This window comes from Chiloscyllium plagiosum, chromosome 7 (genome assembly GCF_004010195.1).
Source record: "Chiloscyllium plagiosum isolate BGI_BamShark_2017 chromosome 7, ASM401019v2, whole genome shotgun sequence".
NCBI classification, from domain to species: domain Eukaryota; kingdom Metazoa; phylum Chordata; class Chondrichthyes; order Orectolobiformes; family Hemiscylliidae; genus Chiloscyllium; species Chiloscyllium plagiosum.
This window is the reverse complement of record NC_057716.1, coordinates 60304901-60317564: the sequence shown is the minus strand read 5'-3', so window position 1 is coordinate 60317564 and position 12664 is coordinate 60304901. Positions and strand designations below refer to the sequence as shown.

The 12664-nt window shown below is 42.9% G+C and overlaps 1 protein-coding gene across 5 annotated transcripts in view; it reads right to left on the bottom strand.

Moving 5' to 3' along the window:
• The window catches only part of LOC122551629 (TRAF family member-associated NF-kappa-B activator-like), a 94641-nt gene extending 84929 nt beyond the window's left edge, over positions 1-9712 (bottom strand). For 3 of the 5 annotated variants that reach the window (XM_043693860.1, XM_043693856.1, XM_043693855.1), the window contains exon 1: positions 9045-9712. Coding sequence is in view for 1 of the 5 variants with exons in the window: in XM_043693855.1 (XP_043549790.1) it covers positions 9045-9047 (3 nt within the window). In the remaining 4 variants the exon portion in view is untranslated. The remainder of the gene's footprint in view (positions 1-9044) is intronic. The other 2 variants (XM_043693858.1, XM_043693859.1) reach the window with 1 other exon arrangement.
• Positions 9713-12664: the final 2952 nt, after the last annotated feature.

Genomic DNA, 12664 nt, shown 5'->3' with positions numbered 1-12664 from the left:
GACTGGGACTGCCATAGTGTTAAAGGTTTAGATGGAGAGGAATTTGTTAAGTGCGTACAAGACAATTTTATGATTCAGTATGTGGATGTACCTATTAGAAAAGGTGCTAAACTTGACCTACTCTTGGGAAATAAGGCAGGACAGGTGACTGAGGTGTCAGTGGGGGAGCACTTTGGGGCCAGCGACCATAATTCTATTAAATTTAAAATAGTGATGGAAAAGGATAGACCAGATCTGAAAGTTGGAAGTTCTAAATTAGAGAAAGGCCAATTTTGACGGTATTAGGCAAGAACTTGCAAAAGCTGATAGGGGGCAGATGTTCGCAGGTAAAGGGACGGCTAGAAAATGGGAAGCCTTCAGAAATGAGATAACGAGAATCCAGAGAAAGTATATTCCAGTCAGGGTGAAAGGAAAGGCTGGTAGGGATAGGGAATGCTGGATGACGAAAGAAATTGAGGGTTTGGTTAAGAAAAAGAAGGAAGCATATGTCAGGTATAGACAAGATAGATCAAGTAAATTCTTAGAAGAGTATAAAGGCAGTAGGAATATACCTAAGAGGGAACTCAGGAGGGCAAAAAGGGGACATGAGATAGCTTTGGCAAATAGAATTAAGGAGATCCAAAGGGTTTTTACAAAGATATTAAGGACAAAAGGGTAACTAGGGATAGAATTGGACCCATCAAAGATCAGCAGCTGGTGGAGCCACAGAAAATGGGGAAGATACTAGATGAGTATTTTGCATCCGTATTTACTGTGGAAAAGGATATGGAAGATATAGACTGTAGGGAAATAGATGGTGACATCTTGCAGAATGTCCAGATTACAGAGGAGGAAGTGCTGGATGTCTCGAAACAGGTAAAGGTGGATAAATCCCCAGGACCTGATCAAGTGTACCCGAGAACTCTGTGGGAAGCTATAGAAGTGATTGCTGGTCTCTTGCTGAGATATTTTTTATCATTGATAGTCACAGGTGAGGTGCCGGAAGACTGGTGTCTAACTTGGTGGCACAGTTTAAGAAGGGTGGTAAGGACAAGCCAAGGAAATATAGATCAGTGAGCCTGACCTCGGTGGTGGGCAAGTTGTTGGAGGGAATCTGGAGGGACAGGATGTACATGTATTTGGAAAGGTAAGGACTGATTAGAGGTAGTCAACATGGCTTTGTGTGTAGGAAATCATATCTCACAAACTTGATTGAGTTTTTTGAAGACGTAACAAAGAGGATTGATGAGGGCAGAGCAGTAGATGTGATCTTTATGGACTTCAATAAGGCATTCGACAAGGTTCCCTGTGAGAGACTGATTTGCAGGGTTAGATCTCATGGAATACAGGGAAAACTAGCCATTTGGATACACTCCACTGGCTCAAAGGTAAAAGACAGAGGGTGGTGGTGGAGGGTTGTTTTTCAGACTGGAGGCCTGTGACCAGTGGAGTGTCACAAGGATCGGTGCTGGGCCCTCTACTTTTTGTCATTTACATAAATAATTATGATGCGAGCATAAGGGGTACAGTTAGTAAGTTTGCAGATGACACCAAAATTGGAGATGTAGTAGACAGTGAAGAGGGTTACCTCAGATTACAACAGGATCTTGACCAGATGGGCCAATGGACTGAGAAGTGGCAGATGGAGTTTTATTCATGTGAGATGCTGCATTTTGGGAAAGCAAATCTTAGCAGGACTTATACACTTAATAGTAAGGTCCGAGGGAGTGTTGCTGAACAAAGAGACCTTGGAGTGCAGGTTCATAGCTCCTTGAAAGTGGAATCGCAAGTAGATAGGATACTGAAGAAGGCGTTTGGTGTGTTTTCCTTTACTGGTTAAAGTATTGAGTACAGGAGTTGGGAGGTCACGTTGCAGCTGTACAGGACATTGGTTAGGCCACTGTTGGAGTACTGCGTGCAATTCTGATCTCGTTCCTATCGGAAGGATGTTGTGAAACTTGAAAGGGTTCAGAAATGATTTACAAGGATGTTACCAGGGTTGGAGGATTTGAGCTATAGGGAGAGGCTGAACAGGCTGGGGCTATTTTCCCTGGAGCGGAAGCTGAGGGGTGACCTTATAGAGGTTTACAAAATTATGAGGGGCATGGATAGGGTAAATAAGCAAAGTCTTTTCCCTGTGGTCAGGGAGTCCAAAACTAGAGGGCATAGGTTTAGGGTGAGAGGGGAAAGATATAAGAGAGACCTAAGGGGCAGCTTTTCCTCACAGAGGGTGGTACGTGTATGGAATGAGCTGCCAGAGGAAGTGGTGGAGGCTGGCACAATTGCAACATATAAGAGGCATTTGGATGGGTATATTCATAGGAATGGTTTGGAGGGATATGGGCTGGGTGCTGGCAGGTCTAGATTGGGTTGGGATATCTGGTCAGCATGGATGGGTTGGACCAAAGGGTCTGTTTCCATGCTGTACATCTCTATGACTTACAATGTCATGTTACAGCTATTCAAAACATGAGTAAGGCCACATTTGGAGTACTACATACAATTCTAGTTGCCCTGTTACAGGAAGGATGTTGTTTATCTAGAATGGGTGCAAAAAGGATTTACAAGGATGTTTCTGAGACAGGGAGGTTTGAGTTATAAGGAGAAGCTAAATAGACTGAGACTTTCATCCCCTGGAGTATCAGAGGCTGAGGGGTGACCTTATTAGAGGTTTATAAAATCATAAAAGACATAGATAAAGTGAATAGCCAAAGTTTTTGCTCAAGGGCAGGAGGGCATAAGTTTAAGGCAAGGGGGAAAAGATTCAAATGGGACCGGAGGGGCAACGTTTTCACACAGAGGTTAGTGCGTATATGGGATGAGCTGCCAGAGGAAGTAGTAGAGGCATGTACAATGACAACATTTAAAAGGCAGGTGGATGGGTACATGAATAGGAAGGGTTGAGAGGGATATGGGCCAAATGCAGAAAAATGAGACTAGTTTAGTTCAGGAAACTTGGACCAAAAGGCCTGTTTGCTGTGCTCTATGACTCTTACTTAGTTTATGTCTCCATTACCTCACAGAGGTAATCTTATACTTGCCACAATTGCCTGTTTTTCTTTTAAGTAAGTTGTATTAACAACCTTTCTCTGAATACAAATATGTTTTTGTCCTCCACCTCATTACAATCCCTTCTATAGACTCTTCAGAATTGAAAGGCAAACATTTTTGAAATTTTTCTCAAAATATTATCCTGGCCTTTTCTTTTACAATGTTTACTGATCCATAACCTATATTTCCTAGGTTTTTTAATGTAGATAAGTGAAATCTCCTTCCAAATTTGTTTCTGAATTTCCTGCTGACTACTGGGGGACCTACAGTACAATACCAATAAGATTGTTGTGTCCATGGCATGATTTAAACATTTGTAACAGTATAAAACCTGAAAGCATTGCAAGTTGTAAGGGGGCTTGCATAAAACCTCAAAAGTTAGTGGGACAGATTGATTGATGGCAGATGGCGGTTTCATGTGGTGAAACATGAGAAGAAAAAAAAAGGGAGAGTTGAAAATAGAAGATACAAACATAAAATGGGCACAGCAGCAGAGACACCTCAGTTTATATGCATATCACATGAAAGATGGCAGGACAGGCTGAGAGAGCAATTAATAAAACTGATACTATTCTCGGCTTTATTAATAAGGGCAGAGAGTACAATGCAGTTCTCAGTTTTTTTTGAACTTGTATAAAGACACTGGCTTCAACGTTTAGGAAGGATATGAAATAATTGGAGAGCACGCAGAAAAAAATCTATGAGAAAATAGTTTCAAAAGTTCGGAACGTCTGTTACGAACATAGGCTGGACACTTAGAACTATTTCTGTTGGAGAATATGGCAAAGGCACCTGATGGGTGTATTCAAAATCACGAGGCATCAGAACAGAATGCACATGGAGAACCCATTCCTACATTTCCTATTTTTGCTCTAATCGATCTTTTTCACATTCACAGCTCTCCAGCACATAGAAAGGAGATTACACTCAGTTCGAAATTTATTTAGAGGCTTGTGACTCGATAGATAATTAACAATTCCCATGCGAACAACATGCTGGAAGGTCAAAACTGACAAGCCTGCTTTGCCATTCAATACGATCATGACTATCATTCATCTAAGTCCCCACTTTCTTTCCTTATTGATTCCTTTAGCCCTAAGAACTATAACTAACTTCTGCTTAAAAACATTGAATGTTTTGGCCTCAACTGGTTTCTGTGGGAGAGAATTCCGCAGGCTCACCACTTTCTGAGTGAAGAACTTTCTCCTCATCTCAGTACTGAACGGGTACTCCATATCCTTAAACTATGACTTAGTACTGAATGGCTTACCCTGTATTCCTTAAATTGCGACCCCTGGTTCGAGACTCCTTGGTTATCACGAACATCCTGCATTCACCTGGTCTAGTCTTAGACCAACATGGAAACAGACCCTTCGGTCCAACTCATCCATGCCAATCAAATATCCTAAATTAATCTAGTCCCATTTACCAGCACTTGGCTCATATCCCTCTAAACCCTCCCTATTCATATACCCATCCAGATGCCTTTTAAATGTTCTAATTGTACCAACCTCAACCTCTTCCTCTGGCAGTTCAATCCATACACGCACCACCATCTCCATGAAAAAGTTGCCCCTCAGGTCCTTTTTAAAATCTTTCCCCTTAAACCTATACTCTCTAGTTTTAGACTCCCTTACCCTGAGGAAAAGATCTTGACTATCCACCCTATCCACGCCCCTCATGATTTTATAAATCTCTATAAGGTCACCCCTCAGCCTACGTCCCAGAGAAAATAGTCCCAGCCTCTCCCTGTAACTCAAACCCTCCAACCCCAGCAACATCCTTGTAAATCTTTTCTGAACCCTTTCAAGTTTCACAACACTTTTCTTATAGCAGGAAGAACAGAATTGAACACAGTATTCCAAAAGTGGCCTAACCAATGTCCTGAACAGCCACATCATGATCTCCCAAGTCCTATACTCAAATGCACTAATAAAATCAACATACCAAATGCCTTCTTCGCTATCCTGTCTATCTGCGACTCCACTTTCATGGAACTATGAACCTGCATTCCAAGGTCTCTTTGTTCATTAACACTCCTCAAGACCTTACTATTAAGTGTACAAGTCCTGCCCTGATTTGACTTTCCAAAATGTAGCACTTCACATTTACCCAAATTAAATTCCACCTCCCATTCCTCAGCCCAATCGGCCATCTGATCAAAATCCCATTGTACTGTGAGATATCCTTTTTCGCCGTCCACTACACCTCCAAATTTTGGTATCATCTGCAAACTTACTAACCATACCTTTTATGTTCACTTTCAAATTCTGTTAGAATTCTAGAAGGTTTTGATGAGATTCCCCCCCTCATTCTTTTAAACTACAGTGAATATAGTCCTAACTGAACCAGTCTCCCTTCTTACAACAGCTCTGCTATCCCTGGAATCAGTTCGATAAACGTTTGTGGCACTCGCTCTATAGCCAAAACAACCTTTCTCAGATAATGAGACCAAAACTGTACACAACCACTCCAGGTGTGGTATCACCAAGGCCCAATACAACTATACTGAAAATATAAGCCCTTCTTCGGGCTTATGCCTGAAACATCGATTCTCCTGTTCCTTGGATGCTGCCTGACCTGCTGCGATTTCCCAGCAACACATTTTCAGCTCTGATCTCCAGCATCTGCAGTCCTCACTTTCTCCTCCCAATACAACTATAGCAAAACATCTCTTCTGTACTCAAATCCTTTCACTTTGAAGGCCAACATACTTTCAAGGCCTTCTACACCCTGCATATTTGCATACTTACTTTCAGCAAGTAGTGTACAAGGACATCCAGGTCTCACTGCACCACCTCTTTCCTCAGCTAATCTATCAGCAGTCAGATAATAATTTCCCATCCTGGTTTTATTCAAACTGCATAACTCCACTGTTATCTATATTATAGTTCATCTGTCATACATTTGCCTACTCATTCAACTTTTCCAAATCGCACTGCACTCTTCTCACAGTTCATCCTCTTATCCAAATTTGTGCCATTTGCAGATATGGAAATATTACATTTAAATTCCTTCACTTAGATAGTTCATGTGTATATTGCGTCTAGCTAGGGTATAAGCACTGATCCCTGCTGTCCTTGAGAATGTGTTGCTGGAAAAGCACAGCAGGTCAGGCAGCATCCGAGGAGCAGGAACGTTCAACGTTTCGGGTCAGAGCCCTTCATCAGGAGTGCTGTGCTTTTCCAGCAACACACACTCAACTCTGATCTCCAACATCTGCAGACCTCACTATCTCCCTGCAGTACCTACTGAGTCACTGGCTGCCACCCAAAAAAAATGTTTGATAGCTAGAATGCTAAAACAAAAACGAATGCATGGTTTTCAAAAAAAAAGATACATCACATTAAGGCAGGGAAACAAAAACAAAATGGAGTTAGCAGACCTTGGCTACAAAGGAAGTTGAAGACTTCAGTTGATCAAAGCAGGTAGTTTATAAAACTGGGTACAGTAAAAGGTAATGAGCCTATCATTAGGGGTATTTTAGAACATAACAAAGGAGGATTATCTGATAAAAGGGGAAAACAATGTGAATGTAAACTAGCAAGGAAAATTTAAACAGTAAGATCTCCTTGAGCAATGTAAATGGAAAAGATTAGTAAAACAAAAAGTGGATCCATTAAACAAGAATTTATAATGGAGAAATAGGGAAATGGCAGAGAAGCCAAACGATTATTTGGTGCCAGTTTTCATGACAAAAAATACAAGAAACATACCAGAAATAAAGATTCAATGGACTAGGGAAAATGAGGAACTGAAAAAAATGTGCAAGTTAAAAAAGTGGTACTGGACAAATTAATAGGACTGAAACTTGATAAAATCCTTGGGCCTGATGAGACGTGGCTGTAAACATTGTGCGCTCACTTGTGATTAGTTTACAAAACTTTATAGATTCTAGGAATGGTGCCTGCAGACGTAATTGTTTAAGATAGGCAGGAAGGAGAAAGTGCAGAACTGCCATCCTGTTTACTGAACATCAAAAGTAGGACAAATAGATTCTAGTATTGATATTCTATTCTATTACAAAGAGACTGTGAGAACTGGATATTTAGAAAGTAATGATCTGATTGGGCAATGTCAAAGATTCATTAAAGAAAAATTACACTTGACCAACCTGTTTTTTTGAGGATGCAACTGGCAAAATGGATAAAGGGGAAAACCAGTGGATGTGATGTATCTGAATTTTCAGAAAGCTGTCAATAAGATCCCACAAAACAGGTCAGGAAATGATAAAGGACAAAGTATATTCAAGACAGTCATCATTATGTTTCTAGAGGCAAGGGATATGGGGACAATGTGGGAGGGAAAAGAAATAGTATTGAGGCAGATGATCTGCTATGATCTGGAATGTCAGAGCAGGCTCAAGGGACTGACCTGCTGTGCTGTTCCAGCAATAAAGTTTCAACCTCAAGGGACTGAAGGACTTATTCTTGCTTCTTTTTCCTTATGTTCCTCCTAATAGTGATCTAGTACCCTGAAATTGTACTAAAAGCTCTGTATCCCTCTGGCTACAGATAAGAGTTCTCGACATCAATGTGGCACAATGAAAATCACCCAAGAACCAAAACAGATTTTCAACATTAGCAGGGTTTACTGTACAGCCAAATTTCACACATTAAAAATGTTTGGAGAGGCTGTATTATAAATGCTACACTCTGCTGTGGCATTACCACCAGAATCTCAAAACATGACATCAATTCAAAACCAATACAACTTTCCTTGGACACAAAACATATGTAACCTAGGAGACACTTCAGCTGTTGATTGCTGACGAAGTACACATTCCAAGCAAGAAACTTCAAATATAAGCATCTCAGCAGAGAAACAATGTTAATATATCAGGTGATCAATTTGAGTAACTGTGTTGCCTGACATTTCCAGCTTTTCATTTTTGAAAAAAAATTTTGATGACAGTACCACACTACACCTAATTGTTCTCTCTTCTTTATAGGGCAGCTTGTTAGCACAGTGATTAGCACTGCTGCTTCACAGCACCAGGGATCAAGGTTTGATTCCAGCCTTGGGCAATTGTGTGCGCGGAGTTTGTACTTTCTCCCTGTAACTGCATGAGTTTCTACCAGGTGATCGGATTTCCTCCCAAAGACCAAAAGATGTGCAGGCTAGATGGATTAGTCCTGATAAATACAAGGTTACAGGAATAGGATGGTACTGGGTGGAATATTCTTTGGAGTTTTAGTGCAGACTAGATAGGCCAAAAGCTCTCTTTCTGCACTGTAGGGTTTATATGATTCACTCTCTTAAATAAAAAGAATGTCCTTTAAATCCTTGAATGTATCACCTGATGGAGTGACGCTCTGAAAGGTAGGGTGCTTCCAATTAAACCTGTTGGACTATAACCTGGTGTTGTGTGATTTTTAACTTTGTACACCCCAGTCCAACACCGGCATCTCCAAATCATGACTTTAAATCCTTGGTTGAGCATAGCTCCAACAAGACCACAAGAAGCCCAACACCCTCCATATCAAAGTAGCTCACTTCATTCACACCCTATCCATCACCTAAAACCGTCGGATTCCATGCCTACCTTGGCTGCACACGAGTTGCAAAATGCACTTAAGTCATTCCTAAAGCTTCGCTGACAATACCCCCTAAATTGCAACCTTTCTCACCTTCAAGGAAGAGCCTGCAAAACATCTGATTGTAAGATGTCCACACACTAAAGTTTTCTGTGAATATTTCCCTTTAAAATCAAAGAAACAAAAACGACAAACGCAAGATTAACTCTGACTGGCAAACGCAACTGTTTGATTAGCTTAAGTTTCAGGCAAACAAATGAGAGCCAATGAGCTGGAGGCTGGGTGGGGAGCTGATCACCAAAAGACCTCTCCTCTGAAGCGGGAATTGACATAGAAGGGCTGCTGTGGACGGAAGGTCGTCAGTAGGCCCCAGGGGTGATCACCTGAGACTTCAGGACAGTGACATTTGAAGGCAGTGGCCTCCCTGAGATACCTTTCCCCCGCCTCCGCCCCGGGGACAGACAGACACATACACACCATCAATCCTGGAAGTGCGGTGACGGCCACCCTGAGGCCCGGGCTCCGAGTAACCGCTCCCTGAGCCACACTCACCGATCAAACCGAAGCCCCTGCACTCCGCGCCGCCGCTCGCGCCGCTCCCTCGGCCGTTATTGATTTGTACCCGCTCCGCTCATTGGCTGCGGCCCGGCGCTGCGCTCGAGGCGGAGAGTTCGGAAGTTCCCGGCGGGGAATCCCCGTCCTCGGCGCCGCCTGACTTCCGTCTTCCTCACTGCCTTCGACACCCCGCCGTAAACCAAGGAGGAAGGAAACACGGCGGCTGTGGCCGGGGCTCCCTCTCCCTCTCCTCTCCTGCCCGGCCCTGAATACAGATCCATGCAACCCGCGCTCTCTAAATCAAGGCCGGCGACACACGTGGGCCTGGCTTGGGCCCGACAATGCAACTGTCCCATTAGGCCTCACCGAAGGAAGATGTTCAAATCAAACCAAATATGAAACAGCCACGAAAACAAAACGGAAACGTTTCCCAATAAATTCACAATTTTATTGTTGATACGACCCTCTGCTGTGCCCTCTGATCATGGAAAGTATCAACACCAAGTGGATTGGCCTTGCCATGGGCGCAGCCTGGAAGAGAGGCAGAAAGCCACTAAAATACAATTGTTCTGAAAAAAACAATACTTGGAAATGAGCATGCTATTTTGAAGTCCAAAAGATATAACTGACTTGAATGTTTCATTGCTGGTTTTAATGGTTTTTCTGGTGCGGAGACCTCACTACTTGATCCATCTTTTTCCATGGGCTCTGCCATTCCTGGTGGAACAAATTGCTTTTTAAGTGCTCACTGGAATCTAAGATTAAAACTGCAATATGGGTGTAGCTACTTTAACCTTAAACATCTTTAAATCCTGAGTTAGGACTTCCCCCTGAAATCAAGCTGTACACTGATACACATTAAAGTAATATTGGGCTTTACTCCAGATGTGCACTACAACTTATTACAGTGTGGAAACAGGCCCTTCGGCCCAACAAGTCCACACCGACCTGCCGAAGCGCAACCCACCCATACCACTACATTTACCCCTGCACCTAACACTACAGGCAATTTAGTGTGGCCAATTCACCTAACCTGCACATTTTTGGAGTGTGGGAAGAAACCGGAGCACCCGGAGGAAACCCACGCAGACACGGGGAGAATGTGCAGACTCCACACAGTCAGTCGCCTGAGTCGGGAATTGAACCCGGGTCTCTGGCGCTGTGAGGCAGCAGTGCTAACCACCATGCCGCCCAAAAATGATGCTAAGAAATTAAATCCCTTTGCAAAAGCACCATGCCAATATGAATGTAGCCAGATGGTTATAAAAGTCTGGGAGGAAGTTACATAAAAAGAATAGTAATTGTCCTGGAGTGAATTATATGAGGAGTCACAGTCACTCTTGTAGCTTAAACTATTTCCCTGTGAATCATTTTTAATGATAGTGAGGGGCACAGGGACATCATTGAAAGTAAGAAATCCCTCCCAACCAAATTAAAATTTCTTGAACAGTTCTAACCCTGCACCAATGTCTTTATCAAGTTCATCTTATTATCTGCCCTGATCTCATCTCATCTGAGACCCACCTCCTGCCATCTTAACTCCATTCACCCAAAATTGTGAGTCATCTTTGTAACCGTCATACTAATACTGAAAATGATTCTGTCTACCCTAGTGTTTTATTAATAGCATTCCTTCCATCATAAGTTGGGGTCATTTGCTGATGATTGCATATTGTTCATTGTAATTCATAACATTTCTGATACTGAAGCTTCAAGATTTGGGCAATGTTCAGGTTTATGCTAAAAGTGGTAACATTCATGCTGTACAGTTATCAGCCAATGACAATCTCCAGGAAGAGAGAATTCAGTCATCTCCTATTGATACTCTGCCATTTACCATCAATATCTGGGATGTTACCATTGATTAAAGCTTTAACTGGGTGTCCACATAAATATTTTGGTTTCAAAGCAGGTGTTGGCTTGAAATTCTGAAGCAAGAAACTCACCTGCTGGCTGCTCAATATAAAACAGAAATCTAGAGTAAGGTGGGAAGCTCTTCACTTGAGTGCAGCTCCAAACACACACACGAAACTTGGGTCCGGAAGCGATGGCCAAGTGATATTATTGCTGGATTAACTGTGACCCAAGTCATGTTCTGGAGAATAGAAAACTGAAAGAACTGTGGATGCTGTAAATCACAATTTGCTGGAGAAGCTCGGCAGGTCTGGCAGCATCTGTGAAGAGAAATCAGAGTTAATGTTCAGACAGTTCTGAAGAAGGGTCACCAGACCCAAAAGATTAACTCAGGTTTCTCTTCGCGATGCTACCAGACCTGCTAGCTTTTCCAGCAATTTCTGTTTTTGTTTCATGTTCTGGAGATCTGGCTTCAAATCCAGCCATGGCAGATGGTGGAATTTGAATTCAATAAAAATCTGGAATTAAGAATGTAATGATGATAATGAATCCATTGTTGATTGTTGGGAAAAATCCATCTGGTTCACTAATGTCCTTTAGGGGTGGAAACTGCCATCCTTACGGGGTTTGTTCTACATAGAGGTGTACAGCACGGAAACAGACCCTTCGGTCCAACTCGTCCATGCCGACCAGATATCCTAAATTAATCTAGTCCCATTTGCCAGCATTTGACCCATGACCCTCTGAACCCTTCTTGTTCATATACTTAGCTAGATATTTTTCAAATGCTTTAATTGTACCAGCCTACATCACTTCCTCTGGCAGCACTTTCTGGACATGCACCAGGTGACTCCAAAGCCATAGCAGTGTGGTTTTTAACTGCCCTTTGGGCTGGCCTAGCCTTCGACACCCACATCCCATGAATGAATTTAAAAAGTGATAAACCAGTTTATTTGACACCCAATCCATCACCTTGAGCATTCGCCAGTGATACACAATGCCATATGCACCATCCACAAGATGCACAGCAGTAACTTGCCAAAACTCCTTGGACAGGATATTACAAACTCCCAAAAAAATCTGCATCTTGGAACCTGCAGCAATCCAGGAAGACTCTCTTCACAAAGAAGAATCCAGTTGACCGAAGGTCTTCCCTCCACCTTTTTCACAATCACCTTGACTGTGATGAGGATCTACTAGTTTAGGGTGCAGGCACTAGGAGAGGCCATAGCTCTGAGGCTTTGCTGCTGAAACCAGCACAAAGATCCACCAATTGTAGCTCTTCGTGGAGAAATTTATCAAGAAAAACACCTTTGACCACAAGTCCATCAGGAAGTGGTCAGCACGTAGTGTCCTTGAGACCCTTCGGGAAAAGGAGAGGGCGGATCCTGTCGAGCGGTTCCCTGAGCAGACTGTCAAAGCCATTTGGCAGAATGCCTCATCGCCAGAACTTTCCAACAAGCACCAAGACATGGCTTGGCTGATGGTGAGAAGGGCTCTGCCTGTGAGATCCTTTATGCACGCCCGAACTCTCAGCCGCACCGCACGCTGCCCTCAAAGCGGCTGCGGGGGGGACGAGACTGTCACACACCTCATTCTGGAATGTGCCTATGCAGAGGAAGTCTGGAAAGGAATGCAGTGGTGTTTGTCGAGGTTAGTCCCGAGCAGCGCCATGACACGGGACTCCG